The 20,573-nt window shown below is 38.9% G+C and overlaps 1 protein-coding gene across 1 annotated transcript in view; it reads left to right on the forward strand.

Moving 5' to 3' along the window:
* Window positions 1–15,777, forward strand: part of LOC117827104 (solute carrier family 22 member 23-like) — a 36,838-nt gene extending 21,061 nt beyond the window's left edge. Inside the window, exons 4-10 of the mRNA XM_034703577.1 lie at window positions 1,648–1,816; window positions 4,040–4,167; window positions 8,399–8,501; window positions 9,224–9,459; window positions 11,084–11,116; window positions 13,128–13,251; window positions 14,025–15,777. Of these exons, the coding sequence (XP_034559468.1) occupies window positions 1,648–1,816; window positions 4,040–4,167; window positions 8,399–8,501; window positions 9,224–9,459; window positions 11,084–11,116; window positions 13,128–13,251; window positions 14,025–15,528 (2,297 nt within the window). The 3' untranslated portion in view covers window positions 15,529–15,777. The remainder of the gene's footprint in view (window positions 1–1,647; window positions 1,817–4,039; window positions 4,168–8,398; window positions 8,502–9,223; window positions 9,460–11,083; window positions 11,117–13,127; window positions 13,252–14,024) is intronic.
* The last annotated feature ends 4,796 nt before the right edge of the window (window positions 15,778–20,573 follow it).

The following is a 20,573-nucleotide window of genomic DNA, read 5'->3' on the forward strand; positions in this document are numbered from 1 at the left end:
CTGGACTGTCTGTGGTCACTGGCTGCCAGTGTGGTGTGCATGCTAATGGCTGGCTGAATGAATCAGTGCCATTCTGATAGAGGGGAATTGAGTACAAGGAACCTCTTTCTAGTTAGTTCACTCTCACAGCAGCCTACTGTCTTGGTCTGTCAACTGTTTTGGAACAACAACTGTACATGCTGATTTATTGCCTTTATTTAATGTCACAAACTCTGCCCTGCACGATAACTGATGACCTATTTGTTTCAATGCAAGGGCTTATTGATGCTCTTCTGGTTAGAGATTGATGGTGTAGCGTATTAAATGGAGGAATTATGTAAATTATTTTTATCCTAAAGTCCCAGAGCGTAAGGTGAGGTCTAGAAATTATTTCCTTTGTTCAAACAGCCGTCTTAAATTTAAATGAATTAAATAGAAGTGTCCAGGGGAGGGCCGTCACTCAACTGGTGCAGCACATGCTACTTTAAAGTGATGTTCCATCAAAATAGTTGACAGGTTTACAATTGGTTAATTGTATCATTTATTCAAGCAATAATTGACACATATTTCCTGTAAGTTTTGAATAGACTGTCATTTGCCCCAATGCAGGATTAGTTAAAGCTCATGTGAGGAGTTTTTAACTGGTTCTGAAACTGACTGAAATAAATACTAATGCCTCTTTATGACCTACAACATTAATCAACGCCATCAGCATAAAGATCATTTTATGTTTAGTTATTTTTAATGACTGAAACTGCTGCAGGGGGTAGGTGTCAAAAAAATTGAACAACTGCATGCTGCCAAAACACACATTTTCATTGCATAGACTCTTGATTAGTGATAACTTGGTGACTACTTGGACATGTACAGGTCAAAATAAGCTAAGAGATTAAGGTACCATTTTGGCCACAGGGGGCTTCAAAATGTACCCAAACTGAATGTTTCTTACGGGAGCTTTAAACAAGTGTAACTACTGTCAATTTTTGTTCTCTATTTAAAGTCACAGTATTAATACTGTAGTAGTTCTAGTGCACAGTGGCTAGGAATTATATCCACATTGAGTTTGTAAACCTAATATAGTGAAAAATCTCTTTATTGAGATCAAAGTCATTGTCAGGATCCATGATCTGGCCTGTCTGCTTTACTTGTTTTTAAATATGGACAAAATTAGGCTTGGATCCCTTGTTGTGTTCAAATGTATAGAAAAAATCTACAATATATTACTTTGCTTTTTAATACGCATCCAGAGATGTATGTGTTAATTTCAGATTTAACAATATTGGTGACGTTTGTGGGAAAAAAAAAATCTGGTTTGTTAATCGAGTTAATTTTGATTTGCTAGAGTGTGGTATTATTTGCATAACATTTATAATTTTGTTGTGTCAGATATGACCAAAATGTTCCATATTATCTGTTGCTTTTTAAAAATATATAACAGGTAGATATGAGTTAGGTTATTTCATCTCCACCTTGGAATTTATTAATACTTACTGTCCCTTCTTATAAATTCTTTACACAGTGCAACCTGCTTGTTGTCATATTAAAAGGACATAATGGAAATATCTTGTGCCTTTTTCATCATGCCATAGTGTGCATTTAACTCTCGCAAAAAACATAGAAATAAAACTTTATCTTTCTTTCTCTCCCCCTCACTTCTCTGCCTGCCAGGGATCGAGCTGTGCCTGCCAGGATGGCGTTTCTCCATGACCATGGTGGCAAATTTTGTGGTGTTAGGTGGTCAGCTGTTAATGCCTGTGGTGGCTTACCTCTGTCGGGACTGGCAGGTTCTCCAAGCTGTCATCATCTGCCCCCTTCTGCTGATGCTGTCCTACATCTGGTAAGACAAGGACCCGAGCATCTGCTGCACTCTGACACCCACACATCTTTTACTGTTATTCTTCTGCTGCAGTTTAAAAGGTGTTTTCCACTTAAAATTCTACATGATACTCTTGTACCGCATAAATATGTGGCACCATCTGCACTCAAATTCAGCATGTGTTAGATTCTAAGTTACCAGTGTGGATGAAGTGTAATAAAACCTTTTAAACCAAAGGAGCTTTTGCAGATTTATTCAGTTTAAGCAGAGAAGTGGAGAATGCCTGAGCTCCAAGGACAATTTTCAGCCATGAATTCCCGGCTGAATTAAATGTAATGTCTTTTCATTAACACACTTGCAGTGACCTCTGCTGTAACTGCAGTTCGTTTTGCTGAAGCTTGAGTGATAAATACTAGTGATCTAACCTACATTTATCCTCCTGTAATGCACAATGTCCACAGTAGTACTAATATGTACAAAACCAGCAGAAGAAAATCCAATCAGGAGAGTCAAATTCTCTTTTATAGTTCACCATTAAAACATGGGAGAAACCGTAAAAACTGCCATGAGGCACTAATCTGACCAAACATCAATACAATGCACTTCAATCAGTGAGGGACACAAAGAAAGGAGGACTGATGGGGGATTGATGGGGCTTCCCATAATTCAACGGTGCAAAGGTTAGAAACCTGAGACATAGATCAGTGTAATCACTCTAACAGATGAGTGAAACATAATGTGTGTCCTTCATCACTCAGAAGTAATATGGCTGCGTGAGGAAGGCACATGTCACAGTTAGTTGTCTGATTACTATGGGATCAAAGCGTTGCAGGATGAAAGACAAAACAAAACAAAGAACAGCAACATCGAACTGGAGAGCACGAAGTTAATGCCATGTAGGCCTGTGTCCACTAACAGTAATTGCACTAACAGCATCCAAAACCTCAATTAAAAAGTGCTCCTCACCTCATTACTGTTATTAGGTTATAAAAGTTGTTCCACAGCACCTCTGCTTCCCTTAGTAGTGACCATTAAGTATTTTCTAAATTGCTCTGTATGCTTCATATTTGCTGTAATTCGGTAGATTTCACAAAGCAAATGTACAAACAATTTAAATTCCAGTAAATTCCAGCTCTACACCTGGAAATTGTAACCTTGATCAAATGAGTGTGGTTAGGTTCTCCTTCCTATCAACTTTGCAAAGTTGATAGAAAGTGAAAGTTAAACTAGTTTCAACTGAGAGTACTGTGAGTGCAGCATCAACAAACAGCTGACACTAGTTTTGTCCTGGAGCAAAAAAAAGCTGTTAGTGGACACAGGCCCTATCATTAGTTAAGAAAAATTGAGCCGGTCAATAATGTAAATTGCATAGATAAACAACCGCAACAGGTTGATCAACCTTTACGAGAGGATTCTGGGAAATCCTACAGAGTGGAACCATGATGATTTTCTTTTTGCAGCCAGACAGTGATAATGGGCACAAACTGAAAATGTAAGGTGGCTTTATGTAGAAATACAGCTGGTAGACCTGAAGACTTCAACACTGCAGGTGATCTTTACTTGCTGATTTTTGGGAAACAACTTAAAACTGTATCAGCAAGATCATAAATTCTCTGGTACATCTGTTCCAAAGAAAATTAACCAGCTGTGGCAAATGTTGTGGGGTTTTTTTTTTCGCTGACTTTTTACAATAAATATATTCCAGTAAGGAGAAACCTCACTGCTCAGGGGAATCTGTGCTACATCATGCAATGCAACTGTCAGATAATGGAGTGTAACAAATGAAAGCAGGGACAGAAATGTCTCACAGTCATGTTTATTTGTTCCCTGTAATACATCTGGTTAGGCTGATTTGTGACCATGCCACTTGTAAATGCCATTTAAGTGTTTGTGAGAAGGTTGAAAACACTGCATTACTGTATAATCATAGTTCAACAAAGGGGTTTTGATGCATTTAATTTATAATGTGTTGAAAGGGGTTTGTCATAGCACTAAAAACGTGTTTAATGTGCGGAGGCTTCAGCCCTCTTTGTAGGTCCCAGCCTTGACCCTTTACTGCACATGTTCCCTCACTCTCTCCTCCCCATATTTCCTGCCCCCCCCCCCCCCCCCCCCCCCCCCCCTTAGCTGTCATATCCAATAAAAAAATGGAAAAGCCCCAGAAGATAACTTTGAAAGATGTGTTGAGAAGGCTCACTTAATTTATTGTCTTATTAACAAGGACATCCCCTGTCTTATACTCAGGATCTTCCCAGAGTCACTGCGATGGCTACTGGCCACTCAGCAGTACTGCCGCTCCAAGTGGATCATGGGACACATCGCACAGAAAAACCGAGTGAACATGGAGCTTGACGCCGACAATATCCTCACAGGTATCTAAAAGACTGACACTCATTTCACAGTAATCAGCTGTAAAAGGCTGACATCGTGATTTTATAACAGCTGTGTTTTGATTACTTACATACTTCAAATAGAAAGTGTTTCTTTATAAATTTGCTGCAAAGCCATTATCAGATCCTTTTTGTTGGTTGCCTTGTAGTATCTGATAAGCTATTCGTTCAAAATAAAAGAAAAAAAAGGTAAGATTGACAAGGTTATATCAGTTTCCTGTCTGGTTACCATAGAAACAGACTACTCAGAGGTAGCAGTGGGTGTTGAACATTACATTAAGACACTGCATGACTTTCCTTATTTTATTATAGCCTGGGTTGGTGGACATGAGCTGACATGATTGCAGATTTAGGCAGGTCAGGCACTTGATCTTTGACCCTGGGTTAAATGCTAGTGTCTGCACTGAGAACATGGATAGAGGCTAAGGTGAAAGAAAAAGTGTTGTTATTAACGTCACAGCAGATTGAATTTGAATTAAAATCTACCAGTGCTGTTTACTCAGTCAAGCTTTGAACATTTTTGTCCGTACAGTGCTTACCTTGATTGTCAATACATTTAGAAAATAGTGTCAGTGTGCTCAAAGAGGAACTGCTCTGTGTGAAATTAGATGCACTCTTTTAATACTCTGAAAGTGTGTGCTGATGCAGCATTGAGAAAAGCACAGTGACATTTATTACCCTCTTTTGTTTTATAGTAACTGCCTGTCCCTGACCCACACACAGAAATATTTCCTGCTTTACACAGCTCAGCTCTAATTCATATGTTGGGCACACAATGTACTTATAGGTTGTGCTGAGAAGCTTTTAAAGCACAAAGACATGATAGACGCATGTGTAACCAGCGATTAGGATGTCTTTGGAAAGTGAGCGCAGTGATTTGCATACAACAGATCTCAGTCTTACTCAGAGGTTTGTAGGATCACTGGAAAAACCTCAGCATTACAGCTGGAGATAACCTTGAGGCGGTGGTGTGTGGAATGCCGTCACATGCCTGAGTCAACACGAACATGCAGTACCACAAAGCGAAGGTGTGTTTCCGTGGAAACACGCGCTCTGATACCAAAACATCCCCAGTGTGCTATGTCACATATCATCGACGGCTCAGGGGCGTGTTGCCCTCGCAGGAAGTGTTCCTGTTCCTCTGCTGTCGTACCTGTCAGACAAAGCTGAGGGAGACAGGTGACGTGGGATGAAACGAGCACATTAAAAATACACGTGGAGTTTTCTGTGGGTGCAACAAAGCAAGGCTGACCTTGTTTGACTTTCTGAAGAATCTTATTGCCTAACTTTTATTTGATCTGAAAACTCTATCTAATTATCAGGCTCATATTGACTTATTGAGGTACTGTATGTTGGCATATCTGGCATGATATACACAGATATAAATACAAACTGAACTTCATGCAGCTTTATAGGCTGCATTTTTTACCTTAATTTTGAATTGTTTGTTTTATTTTGTACCTCAGTTGTTAAACTAGAAAACTCAGTAGATATTTTAAAAAGCCTCTCTTCAACCAAACATGCATCATAGTTTCTGACATTCATAGAAGATTGAAAAGGTGCCTTTTTTTCAGGTTTAAGTTGAAGCTCCTCTGAGAAACTTTTGTGCTGTTGATTTTGGCACCCCCTGTGGACAAATTGGTACAACTCAAACTTTTTTGCAGATTTTTTCCTGCACATGTGAAATCTGTGTTGTTCTTAAATTAACACAAGATTCATCTTAGTTTCTTTGTACAGTCAAATATTATTACTCATTGGGAATTTTATGTAGGAAAATGTATAAAAAAGCTTCCTCTGAAGCATGCTGTTGATTACTCTCTGACACCAACCCCGAAGTGGACAAGGGAACGAGCATGCGCAGAACCACCGGAATTAATTTAAGGTGGAATGAACGTATACATGATCGAGGAATTATTCAATTTGCATTTAAAAACAGAATAAACCAGCCACTTACTTTGGATTTAAAGGTGACATATTCCGCTCTTTTTCATCAAAATATATTGGTATAAGATGTCCCCAAAACATGTCTTTAAAGTTTATGCTCAAAAAAAACACTTTGAAATCAGATCTTGGCATGCCTGAACCCTCTTCTTTAGCCCTGCTCAGAACAGTCTGTTTTCTCTCTGACCACGCCCCCTCAGGAAGTGGATGTGCCCTCGGCTCTCCAGCACGTTGATCTAATGTTTACATGTTGGCTGAATATACATGGCTGCTCAGAGATCACGTTACTTCAACCCTCTGAATCTGATCCAGAATCTGATCCTGACAGAGAGACGCCTGCATCAGGACCTTTCTGAACGATTGGTCACAGATTTAGTGTTTCTTGTTGTTTTATTTGTCAGTATGTCGATGTGTGTCTTGGTACACAGCTACAGCTACTAACATGTAGCTATGTGGCTATGCTAACTAGCGCTAGCACTTTTCCATGAAAGATAAAAATCACCCACTAGATCTTCAAATCTGCAGACATGGGGAGTAAAACCGACCTCTGCCAGAAAGGTAGCAGTACCTTTCTGAATTGGTCACAGATTTAGTGTGTTTTGTTGTTTTATTTGTCAGTATGTCGACGTGTGTCTTGGTACACAGCTACGAACATGTAGCTATGTGGCTATGCTAACTAGCGCTAGCACTTTTCCATGAAAAGCATGCAACTAGCATGCCTCCCTCCTAAGCTCCTTGTTAGCACACATTTGTGCAGGTAATGAAAAATGGAGGAGGGGTTGATTGTATTTTATACAGTCTTTGGGCTGATTAAGCTCCGAGCTCTGACTCTGTTACACACAGGATATTGTTGTGACACAACAAAAACCCGGAAGTCTGAAACGGCTCGTTTCAGCACACATTTAAAGAAAGCTGTAGAAATCAAAACTGGGGCAGAATGTATTTTTTTCATTTTCGGGGGGGTTTGTAGACATGCCAGGGAAACATATTTCAGGTAGAAAACCATTAAAAAGTCGATTTTGCATGATATGTCACCTTTAAGTTTACTTCAGAATGGTCATTTTCATTTGGAATCAGGTGTTTACGAGGTCATTTTTAATCTTTTTAAAGAGGATTTTTATTTTTATTCTAAATTAAAGAGGAATTGAAAGTCTCATGTAAACGCAGCCAGTGTAGAAATATAATTATTCTGCTGATGGACCTCTGTGCGTGTGAAGTGATAAAGAGGCATTAGTCTCAATTTTATTCTGTATCACAACCATTCAAAAACTACTCACAGGAGCTTTAAAATAAAATAAATTGTGTTGGATTTAAAAATACATGATATAATTGGCACAATATCGGTTTTGGCAGATAAAAGACACAGTCAACAAAACATCTATCTGTAATGCTTTTGAAGTACAAATGATGGGAGGAGCAGCAGAGCAATACTCCTTTAGCACTAACAATTGAATTGAGTATCTCAAGAACGGTCATCCTGAAGCAACAAAATAAAGAAAGAAAAAGCGCCAGTGAAAAGTCAGCAGGCATCTACTAAAGTTTTTTGACAAAGCTAAGAAATACAGCAGAGACCGCCCAAAGGTAAAGGAGCTTAACAAATACATCATAGATATCATTGCTCTTAATAACCGGCCTTTTAGCGTGGTGTAAGCCATCATCTTCCACCACACTAATGTTGGTACTCAGATTGGTATCAGCCAAAATGAGTTTGAAAATATTGCCATAATTGCTTGTCAGCAAAAATCCAATATAATGCATCCCTTGTTGGATTACCTCATTGCTGTTGATGTTATCTGTGGAACTCCTGAGAGTGTTGATTGATTAAAATTTCTCGGTTCGATTTGAAAGGCACTGTTAGGAGCTACCTGCTGGTTTTTTAAAATGTAGAGATGGTGAAGGGGTATGTCTGGGGTTACTGGGCATGTATATATTTGCAGTTTGATATTTTATGATGTTCTGTTGTTTTTCTTGCCACGGTAGCTGGTGCTGCTGAATGTATTGTTACTGACAGGATACTTGATGATTAGTTCTTGTCTAAAAGAAATGAAACGTTGGTCAGAAAAAAAGAAGACAAAGGCGTGAGCTGTATAACATAGCAGTCACAATGACTTAGATTGAAACATGAACTGTGTTGGCAAGAGATCAAAAAAACACAAGGATTGCACACAAACATCATCAAGGAATGAAACAATGTTAGATAACTTTAACACTCAAATATCAAACTCTGTCTCCAACGTCAAACTCTAACATAAACTTGTTTCTTTCTTTCCAGAACTGCAGAAAGCTCTGCAAAAGAAACCCAAAAAGACGTGCATTGTGAAAATGGTTGGGACAAGGAACCTGTGGAAGAATATTGTGGTGCTCTGTGTGAACTCGTGAGTGTTTGTCTGACCTGTTACTACTTAACCGTTTGGACAGTTATAAATCTGTTTCTGTGTGTGGGAGGATCTGAAAACCCAGAAAGGAAAAAGGAAAATGCGTGCGTGTGCTTGTATGTGTGTGTAGGGCGAGGCAGTGCCAGTCAGACACGCCATTTTGTGCAGTCAAGATGCCACTGTTAACCTGCATTGATCAGCAGCCCTCAACACTTTTGCCCTTCCATATTTTCCCCGCTCTCTCTCTTTTCATCTCAGGAGGGATCTGTTCTCTCCTCTCTCCGGCTGAGACCTCTCCTCCAGACCTAGCTTTTACTCTGCTTCTCTGTGTCCCTGACTCCCTCAGTTAGCATGAATTTTGCATGAGCTGTGTCCTTATGAAACATTAGACAACCAGGGGAGAGGGTGTGAGTGTTTGCCTGCTTTTTTTGTTGTTGTGTGCATTTCGGGTGTGTGCTTGTGTTTCAGTAAGTCAGTGTTTACTGTGCAGAGGTGAAGATAAGAGAGAAATAAAAGGAGATTAAATTATCTTTCCATTTTCCCCCTTCCTATGTATCCTAGTTTTCTGTTTTCTTCTTTGTTTTCCATCTGTGTCCACTATTTATCCTCTCCATCTTTTTTTTGTTTCACCATTTACTCATACTGCTTTTTGTTTTAACTATGACTATGCTCCTGTCAAAGCCACAGTATGTCAGTGATAATTTTGCCCTCTATTTACATAGGCTAACGGGCTACGGGATCCACCACTGCTTCGCCCGCAGCATGAGGGACCCGGAGGTTCAGGAGACCAACATGTTTCATAACTTCTATGCAGACTATTACACCATGGCGGGTATCGCAGTGGCATCCTGCATGGCGCTGTGCCCAGCAGTGGGCCTGATGGGCCGGCGAGGTGGACTCCTCATGTTTATGATCATCACAGCACTAGCATCTCTGCTGCAGCTGGGACTGCTCAACTGTGAGTAGCCTACTATATGAAGAACACATGTTGGATTATACATGAAAGATACTATAGTCATGTTTTTTATTGGTTTGTGTGTATAGATCCTTTTCATATAGCCTACATTTTTACTCAATGCCATAGAGCTCCATTGTTATCCAATTCATGGCAGGAAATAGTCACCAAAAAGTTTAATTATCATTTGTTAAAAAACAGCTTCATTCAGCCTTCTGTGTCAAATAATTTTTCAGCCACAAGAAACTGTTTTTATTGCAGGTTCCACAGTTTTAGTAAAGCTAAAGTTTGAGAAGTGAATGCTCCCCTGGATGACGTACATTTAAGCGGCTCAACACTTTATCGTTCTGTTGGCTGTATCTTTCGTTTCATGATACGCCTAATGATTGCAATGGGTGACATGTAGGGATTGCAGGAAGGCCAGTTGAACACCTGGACTCTCCTACTACAGAGCCATGCTGTTGTAATACACGCAAAATGTGGCTTGGCATTGTCATGTTGAAATATCCAAAGTGGATGGAAGTAACTTTAGCCCATGCAGTGATTTCCACTACAGAGCTATGTTTTTAATGCAATACTGCTTGAGGGACTGACTATTATGTCACCCAGTATTGGCTTTTGGTCTTGTCCCTATTGTGCAGAAATTTCTGAATGTTTTAATGATGTTATGCACTCCCCAAATTCTTTGCAATTTTATGCTTAGAAACATTCTGAAAATGTTGAACTGCCTGCTCATACAGTGTGTCGTGAAGCGATAAACCACTTCCCAATCTTTACTTCTGAGAGACTCTGCCTCTCTGAAAGGCCCTTTTTTTTTATCCCCAGTCACATGTGTTTTCATTGGTTGGGAGATGTTTGTCTGGGTTAATATTGCACAACTTTTTTAGTGCTATTTCGTCCCTGTCCCAATTTTATTGAAACCTGTTGCTGGCATCAAATTTACTAAAATGTTCTGCAGTTGCAAAATTTTATATGTTGTCTTTGCATTATTTTCAATTAAATATAGGGTTCAAATGATTTGTAAACAACCAAAGTTTGTTCTAGTTAAAGAATCAGAAAGTAATCTTTGTAATTTATATTGATTTCTACTATCTTCTTTATCTGAGACAAATTATTGATAAAAAAAATACTCATTACCCAGATGTGTTTTTTAATAGAACTACATAACAGATCCTCAGAATAGATGCTTTAGTTTTTAGAAACAGCTCAAGCCATCTCCATATGAGACATCTTGACTGTCAGCAGTCCAGTTTCTGTCTCCTACACACATGCTGTAAATGTTAGTGAGTGTCATGAGGGCTATGCTGGCTTTAGTGGTTTGTAATGGAGAAGTCAGACATGATTACAAACTGCTGTTTTAGTCAATGTTTACCAGAAAGTGCTCCAGATGATCAAAACTGTACACAAGTCAGTTTATTCAGTTACAAATGAGGGGGACTTAATGTTTAACCTGGGTCAACACGTGAGAGTTTTGCTTATGTTTCATGTTACCAGCTAAAGGAGCGATGACAGGATTTGCTCAACATGTGTTCTTGTTTTTGTTTCTAATGTTTACTGTTTGTGTGATTGTTAAGATTTTACTGTGTCGTGTTCCCCTCTAATCTTTCTCCTGTTTATTCTCCTCTAGTGCTCGGGAAGTACAGTGGCCATCTGAATATCGGTAGGATATATTTATTTTCTACTTCAGTATTATTTTTAAATTGGATAGATAAACCAATCAATCACAAGCAGAGTCACTCAATCACCTCTATCAGCTTCACAATCATTCAGTAGGAATTGAATGGTCTTGGATGTTGCACTATCTTGATGAGGTTTGAGGAAATGAGCAGCATACAGGCATCTCACAGTATTTCATTAGGAGTACACAAGCCCTGCAGAGACACATAATGAAGTGCTCGATGTAAATATGTCTCTCTATTCACTTATTTATCACCTTTGTGTTGAAGAGGGTTAGTCTTTTGTTGTAGAGTTGTGAATCTCAGAACCATCCTTCCTTTTCACTTCTCCTCTGTTCATCAATGTCTTTATTCTGTCCTTACTAATCCCACCGCAGAAGGTAAGAACCTATTAGAGCATTATCTGCTGATCCTTTGCATTCTGAAGCATGTCTTACACATTTAACTGACACATTTGTTCTGGAAGACCATACAATTTTATTTGACCAATGTTTATTTGCACCAACTAAATTCATAGTTTTAATTTAGTTTTGAGTTGAACATTCTGAAATTCTATCAAAACCAGCCTTATGTTATCCAGCTTCAGGAATAATCACACAGTCTTTATGCATCCTTTGAAGGGACAGATTATATATGTAAAGTGGATTTATTTATTTGAAGTGGATTTTTTACTGATATTATGAATGTGTAATGCAGACGCCTACAGAAACAAAGAAAAGCCCCAAAAGATAATAGGAAACCAAATGCCTAATTGCATTTCAGTACTTTTGTAAACTAGGGGTGGAATGCAGCATCTAAATATTTTTCTTCTCAAAAGGGTTTCCCACTTCAAATGTGTCTAAACTTGAGTATTTTCTTCCTGACTTATTTTCTGGGAGATTCAGTAAGATACTCAAGAAAGCCTAATTTTGAAAGGACGGCTATCAAAAAATACATACTGACCATGAATGAATAGAACAAACCCCTTTACTATCCTGTTACATTCTGTGAGCAACTCAGTCTAAGGAAAAAAGTTTGCATTAGTGTTGCATGTTGTGGACCCAGTTGTACCTCTAAACTCATGGGTAATTTGTCCTCCATATGTGTCAGTTAGTGCTCTCTGATAAAAAAATAATCTCATCCTGCTGTCTTTTAAGCCATTTAACAGTCAAGCGTGTCAATAACTTTGAGATTTTTCTGTGGAATATTTTAACAAAGGTTATCACTTAATAATAAAAAATAGACTAAATACTAAATAGAGATTATGTCAGTCTGTTTCATGACCAGCTAAAAAACCCTTACTTTAAATTAGGGTGTTTTATTGTTAAACAAGGATTTCTTTATTGTTATTCAACAGAAGATAAGAAATACATTTATTAATTAAAGGTCCTTTAAAGGGTTATTAGCTGGTTATAAAACAGACTGAAACCACATTGATGCCTCCTTATGAGCAACAAAAGCAAATGAGGTCATCAGCATAAAGAATAATGGTATTCCCATATAGTTATTAAAGCCTAAAACTGCAAAGGTGGGTTAGGTGTCAGAGAAAGTGATTATCAGCACACAGAAATAGACATTTTATATTTTCTAAGGCAAAGATTTTGACGAGAGATACACTTGACTGTCAAAAGGAAAAGCTACCTGAGAATGTACTGGACAAAATCAGCAAATAGATAAGTTAAATTGAAAGTGCCTTACAGCAGCTTTAAGCAAATTACATGGATTCTATTCAGTCATGGTAAATTTCACAATAAGGAATGCAGTTGTCAATAAAAATTCTAAATACAAAGCCGATTCTTGCATTCTGTTAATGTCTGTTTGTCGTGGAATGTTTGTTATATGGAATGCTTCAATATAATCTCTTAGATTCAAAATGTATTTGATGTCTGTTTGCATGGTTTGTATAAATACACATTAGTTTATATACCAGCGCATGTGCAGCGATCTTGTTCTTTACACATCACACAAGTTAATGAGTGCAAATTGCCATAAGTGTGTCCCCTGCTTTGTCTGCAGATAGCTCAGGTACGCTGAACAAGAACTTCTCCATTGCCTTCTCCATCATCGGCATGTTCTCCTCCCACGCAGTCAGCAACTTGAGCATCTTCTTCTGTGCTGAGATCACACCCACTGTGATCAGGTAAGCCCACTGTTACTCTGAGACTGTTACAATACAGGGGGAAGAGGAAATTTGGAAAATGTGCTTTTATTCTACAGAGAAAGAAGACAGCTGTGTATTTATGTGTCACATTTTCTTCTTTGAATATGTAGGTGATTACTCGACAATGTTTGATCTTGTTTGTTCTCATCAATAATCAATATCATCAGCTGACACGGCATTTTAAAATTGTCAAATAACTAGGTTGATAATTATTGAAGGCATTTGAAGTGCTCCATAAGTCTATTGAACTGTCCTTAGCTTCTAACTCAGTTATTACAGTGCTTGTCTCCATAGCATGACAAGTTCTTTATGATGGATTAGCTGCTCCACCTTCTGTTAACAGAAGGTATTGAATCATTGAACCTCAGGAATCATCAGACTTTCACAGTTCAGTGTCAAATGTAATCCACATCTTGTACAAATTAGCAAGCCCCTCTGAGAATATATGACAAAGCCCTGGATGTTCTTTATCTTGGGTTATGTAAGGGGTGTTGGTTTGCTGATGGTGCTCAAGTGGCGGTCTCTGGTGGCCAACTTAGGCAAGTACAGGAGGACAGGGTGACAGCATGTAGAGAGGGGCGTTTAATGGTGCTGCAGCTCTCTCTGCTGCTGTTTGATAAAATGTCAACAGAAGCATTCCCAAGATGTACCTCTTTTATGTTGCTTTTTATTAGTCTGTTGGGAGGATTAATAAGGGTTTTTATATGAATGTCATCATAACTTAATCCTATCATACAACAATATTTTCTTAGGGGTGGCGGTCTGGGCCTGGTGCTGGCCAGTGCTGGCTTCGGCATGCTGACTGCACCAATCATGGAGCTCCACAATCAGAAGGGATATTTCCTCCACCACATTATCTTTGCCTGCTGCACCCTCATCTGCATCATCTGCATCCTACTCCTGCCCGAGACACGCTACCAGCCCCTCCCCGAAACTCTAGCTGACGGCGAGAGCTACACTCGACAGCCTCTCCTTCCCCCGAAGAAACCTGGAGAACAGCGCCTCTTGCTGGCTCAATCTGAGAGCAGCAGGGACTACACCAGGGTGCATGACACGCCGCTCCACGAGGCAGCCAACACTGCAGTGTCAACGATGGACTCCACCGCCTCTTCAGCCATTGATTTGACCGCTCCGTCAGTGGTAGATGTGTCTGCTCCTATGTTCATGGAGGTACATCCTGGCAAGCCTGAGTCCAAAGGCCCCAACGGTCACTCAGTTTCATCCACACCCATTACAGCCCTGGGCAAAGATGGTACCGGACATGCAAGTGCAGAGCATTTGTTGTCTTCCACGCCTCTACACAAAGCCCAATGCATCACAGACCCTCTTTTAGCCAATGCAGAGGAACCACCAGCAATCATCCTGGAGTCCACCCAGCCACTGACAGCTTCTGCCGCTCCTGAGGAGGACAAAACTGGTCCTTCTCCAATTAAAGAGTTGCCCACCACCCCTTCCCCTTCTTCGGGCTCTTGCACTTCCCCTGTCCCTCAAAATGCACCCAACTCCTTATTAATCAGCACCATACCCATCATTGAACCCCCGCCTTCTTCCACATTAGAATCTCCAAACCCTCTAGATAACGATGTTGAAAGTACCACCCCGGAATCTGATCTACCTACGCAAGAGAACTCTAACATCCCTTTGGAAGACTTCCATCCGCCACCTATGCATGAAAGTCCCCAGACATCTGCTACACCCCTGATGACAGACTGCAACATTTCCACTGACCCCCCACCCCCAACTGGCGAACACTCTGACATTCCCATCCATTTAGAAATAGTAGATGAAACCACATCTACACCCTCTTCTAAAGACTCTGAAGTACCTCCTGTTGTAGACTCTGACCCTGCAGAGGTAGGCCCTATTACACCCTGTGTTAATGATATATCTGCTCATTCCCCAGTCCCTGATTCCCCTTTACCCAGTCCCCCTCCACCCATTGACCCAGACCATATACCCCTAGAGGACTTCTCTTCTCCCCCTGCTCTAGATAATGTCAATGCCATTACACCCTCTCCTACTATTCTCCCTGTCACAGACATTGTTCCCACCCCCACGCCAGAATCAACCACTTTGACAGACATTGCCCAGCCAGAGCAGGATTCAGTTCTGACCTCCATCATGGATCCAAGCTCTGCAGAGGCAACTCCCTCCTCTTTATTGGACTGCACCGTCTCCTCCCCCATAGACTCTGGAGTCCTATCCATCAGTGCCAGCACAGAAAACAACACTGTCAATGGCGTGGCATCGTCTTGATCCAGTGTTGGATGCAGCCAGGAAAAGAAGCTTTACGGTTGCAGGACGAAGCAGCCCACACCACATGACTGACTGAGGATGGGGCATGAACTGTCCTGCTCAGACTCCCGGCACTCCATGAAGACTGTCTAGGACCTGGAGTCAAGTAGATGTGTCTTAAAGAGCTGCTGTACGTTTCTCAACGCCCCTCCTCTCCTCCTCCCTTCCCCCACCTGCGTTAAGCCAATAAATGAGACCATGCAAAAGAGAGAGTGCCAGAGGCTGGTTTTGTGACAATGTGACAGCATCTTCTGCTCCTTTTTTGAATGTCACTGGAAATCACCAGCCTTTAAACTACTTTGATGTAAATGAATGGGAAATCACTGTTTGTCGTTTTGAAAGAGACTTATGACTATACCCACAATCACTTAGAGGACTGGAGAGGAATACAATGATGCTTAAAACGAAACAAAAAAAAATCATATCAATGGTACTTTTTGCTCAAATGAAATGTCTGTCTAACATATTTGTGTTGAAATATCGCCTTACCTGTATGGACAAAAAAAAAAAAAGAAAATCTGAATGTTACAAAGTATTCTTTGCCGTTACACGGAAAACGATCCAAATTGGAGAGAGATTTTTCCAAAGCCAAAAACAACTCAGACCAAAATTAAATGTAGACATAGTGCCAAAAATTAGTATAAATGCAGTATTTGCCTCTTTGGGGAAATACTGTTTGAAGCAGCCCCTGCCTGTAAATGGATTAAACTGAATCGGATGAATCCTACTTCAAAGATTAGGAATATAAAAGAAGACTTTAGTTACGTATGAAATAAATACTTCTGATATGCTGTTTCACAATTTGAAAAATTAGAATTGGGAGCTGAGATTGAGATGTTGCTTCACTGAATGAACAGCGACTTTTGAGAAAAACAATGACCCATATTTTGTTGGTCTGAAGAAACTTTTATTTTTCCAATTGTTTCAGTCAATGAAATTGATGGTATGCAAATGCTCTTATTTGTAAATGTGATATTGTAAGTAAATTGAAAATTAGTTGTTTAGCTTGATTAAGTCTTTTTTAAATTCAAAGTATTATTTTGAATAATCTCCCATGGCGTGCCCTTATTGTACTAAACCTATACTTCATTCTTTCAGTATTTCTGTCACCTCAGTGTGGTGGCACCTTATTCTTTGCGGTTGGGACAAAGCATGAAAAATAATTGTGAACGTGTCAGCTAAACAAACGAGCAAACCTTAAAAAAAAGACAAAAATATTTTTAAAATGAAATCAATGGATGACAAAATGTTCGATGTGATCACCAAGATTTACAGCATCGCTTATACTTGGTGTGTTTTCCAAACCATCTTCTGGCATTAACATAGCTTATATATGTTATATGTACGTTCATACATTCACATGCACAACTAAGTTTACCTTAAAATGCAATATTTCATATATTTGACATATTTAACATTTATATATTTGACAAATTGACACTTTAAAGTACAGGTCAAATCCTTATTTATAGCAAGATGAAACTGTTCATGTTAAATTGACGAACTCTTTCTTGAGGAGGCACTTTCTCTTCCAAAGCCTGCGTCCACCTGTGGACAGCGTTATACTTGACATGTGTGTAACTGCTGTAATTACACACTTCATGCATTGGAGGCTGAACGTTTAGTTGGAAAAAGGTGTATGATTGCAGATAGACTACTGTTTACAATAATAATAAAATGACACATAGGAATAATAATCACATGTTACTGTAAAACATAAGAGCCAACTGAATGATGTCTTGTCATTTCAAATGTGATGAAACTTTCTCTTAGTATAACATTTATGCAGGGTTGATGTGTGATCTATCAAGGTGTCATTCAGGAATCAAAGGAAACACCAACCTTCTGTTATTTACACTATCTTGTGGTACTATTATGAAAAACCTTGCAGGTACTTGACTCACTTCAATTTTTCTTTAATCTGTCCGAGATAAATATGCACTGACAAAGGCAACATATCCTTTGGTATGTGAATGATTGAGCAAACATAACTGGATGTTTTTTTTCCCTTCTTGAATCAAAGTATGAAAGCTCTGTTTTGGTTTGATTCAGGATGATCTTTCAAGAGATCATGTTAACAAACATCCATTTAGTAAAAGATTCATACAAACATATGTATGCCATGCTGCTAAGCCTCAAAGCACAATGCCCTGCAATCATGTGATGTCAGATTCGGTGGAGCTTGGTGTATGGACAGAAAAAAGGGAAACGAGTTGGATTTTGCATATAATTCTGAAGTTAATTAAAACACAAGCTGTTGCAATAGACCCTCATGTAATAAGACTTGTGAAACAGGACATTGAAACTAGATTTAATAAGGATTTTGTGGCATCTGCAGTAAAGAGGGGGCTGACTGCAGTGGTCGGTAGCTTCACAATATTCTGAATCCTCGATGTCTGTGAATGTTTGTCTCTGTGTTTCAGTGTGCGTATTGCCGAAACTGCTCTGTGTAAGACAATATCACAACACAGCAAAAAGTATCCAGTCTTCTCTGGGATCTGTTGCTTCCATTTTCACGACTCCAATGCAGCTGGTTCAGAGTGCTGATAGGAGCTTTTACATCTGAATGCATTTGGTTCAACACCACTCAGAGTTTAGTCAAATCAAAAATCAGTAAAAGCAATCAAAAGCATTGTTAGCACCAGCGATGAGGCAGACGAGGAGATGGGGGGGATGGTGGAAAAGCAAAAAAAAAAGAAAAAGGTATGCCTTTGTAAATAGTAAGCGTGTGGAGACGCCCAGCTTCAATAAAGATACAGGATAATAGATCATAATAACAAGGACTGGTGAACTGTTTTGCTACATTAAAGTCTCAGACACATGAAGTCCCCGGTGTACACATTTCAGGTTTTGCTTCTCTCAACCGTGCGACTCAGAATCTCTTGACAGGAGATTTGAATGAATGTAAAAAACCATGGATTGTACCATTCATAATTTCTGATTGTTTGATTTCATTTTGTTTTTGTTTTAACTGACATAATGCACTTGTATATAAGCCATACCTGTTGTTAAAATAAACCACTATTTATTGATCAACTGTGGAAATCATTGAGTCCTTACTTTTACAGCCTTTATTTATCACAACCTGAACCCATTATAATAGATCAAATACTTACTGCTGACTGGACTCAGTTTGGGTCAAATGAAGTAGTAAGAGTATAAACAGTAAGAAAAGAACATCAGTTTTTTTTATCCAACCATCGAACAGGGTTTGAATGGATTTCAAAAATCCTGAGGGTGGTAGAACAGACTGGAGTGTTTAAGAGTAGTGCACAAATACTCCACATTCTTGGGTTTTAAAAAATGTCCTGTGTGAGTTTGTTGGTAAATAAATATCTTAAAGATACAGTGTGTAGAAATATGAATATTTGGCTACATCTAGCAGTCAGATTCTAGATTGAAATGTTCGCTTGATCACCCCTTCCATTGGTGAAGTTACACATGACGACAGTGGCCTTTGCAGATAAGGAGTTCCTTTGATGCATAATAAGTATGATGCTTCATTTGTCAAGCTTTTACCGTACATTTTTTTTATCTATACAAATTCTTCTTCTTCTTCTTCTCCATCTTCCAACCAGTGTGGTATTAGCAATCTAAATACAAAAACACGTATGTATAGACATTGCGAAGCAAGATGGTGGACTCCATTGAAGAGGACCCACTCCTTATGTGGATATAATTCAAATTCATTCTAAGTTAAAAAACAAACAAAAACAATATTCATACTCAAGTAATTGCACGCTTATTTAAACATATAATGAATATTTTATTCCAGTTATACCATGTCTGTTCAGCTAAATACTTCTAAAAATTACAAACTGTACCTTTAAGAGTATTTAAGAAATGCGCCCATAATCATGCTTTCTGTGCATAAACTATGCTAAATATTCCCAAATGTGCATCACCTAAAGCCTTGATAAAATTGAATTAGTTAAATAATTTACTATACTAACAGTTGTCTCAGATGGTGGATACTTTGAAGAGAAAAGGCTTTTTCATTTAAGGATGTGCATTACTTATGTCAAGTTGACCTTTCTAATATTCGGTCTGTTCACGATTAACTCACTTTTGAAGCCAGCCTCAAGTGGCTGCTTGAAGAACTGTATTTTTAGCACTTACATGTTGGCTTAGCTTTCTTGGCTTAGAGGTTGCTGTTTGCTATTAAGGCACACAAATGCTTTAGTTTAGGCTAATAATTAGGCCAGCAGGATAATATTTGTTAATGTAATATGTTAATAATAACAGTGTTAGCATGCAGATGTTTGGTAGATATATTTAATCATGTTCAAAATTTGCTTATCATTAAGCATCCTAACACATGCAAGGTATGGTGTAAACGCAATGCATTTGTCATAAGGGCTATTTGCTCTTTATACCCAGCTCTTTTACTCATCGTCTGACTGTACATCTGTTTCTGATTGGTGAAAACTGCTCAACAAAAGTTATTAATTCTGGATAATAAGAGGTTTGTGATTTCACATTTTCATGCCAACAGAAAGGTTACTTGCAAGAGGATCTGTTATTTTCTGCATCTGTTAAGAATGCCAACAAAAAACACCTCTGTTTTGACTTCCCAGTGAATGACAGTATTGAGTTTAATGTGATTTATAACAGTAAAGCAGACAAATGTTAAGATGGGTTAGGATGAGTAAATGTTAAGTTGGGTAAAAAAATACCATTACTGTGGAAGCTCCAATAACCAAAGAATCGGAGGGACTAACTATTTTAGCTGCATGAATAAATAATTTTAAGTAATAACCCTCAAATCAATACTTAGTGTCAACTTGTTTGTACCAATAGTTGGTAGGTAATAAGATGGATTATGTATCATCTGTGGATTGTTGTGCTAAATGGAATCCTGTCAGGCTGAGACAAGATCTAGACGTGAAGCTCACTGTACATTATCCCTTACATAAACCATAGTTAGCCATGGGGGAAATTAGCAATAGTTGTAAAGTTAGGAGATCACCAATGTTATTAAATTTGATCTGGAGAGGGAAAACGTA

Source organism: Notolabrus celidotus, chromosome 15 (genome assembly GCF_009762535.1).
Source record: "Notolabrus celidotus isolate fNotCel1 chromosome 15, fNotCel1.pri, whole genome shotgun sequence".
NCBI classification, from domain to species: domain Eukaryota; kingdom Metazoa; phylum Chordata; class Actinopteri; order Labriformes; family Labridae; genus Notolabrus; species Notolabrus celidotus.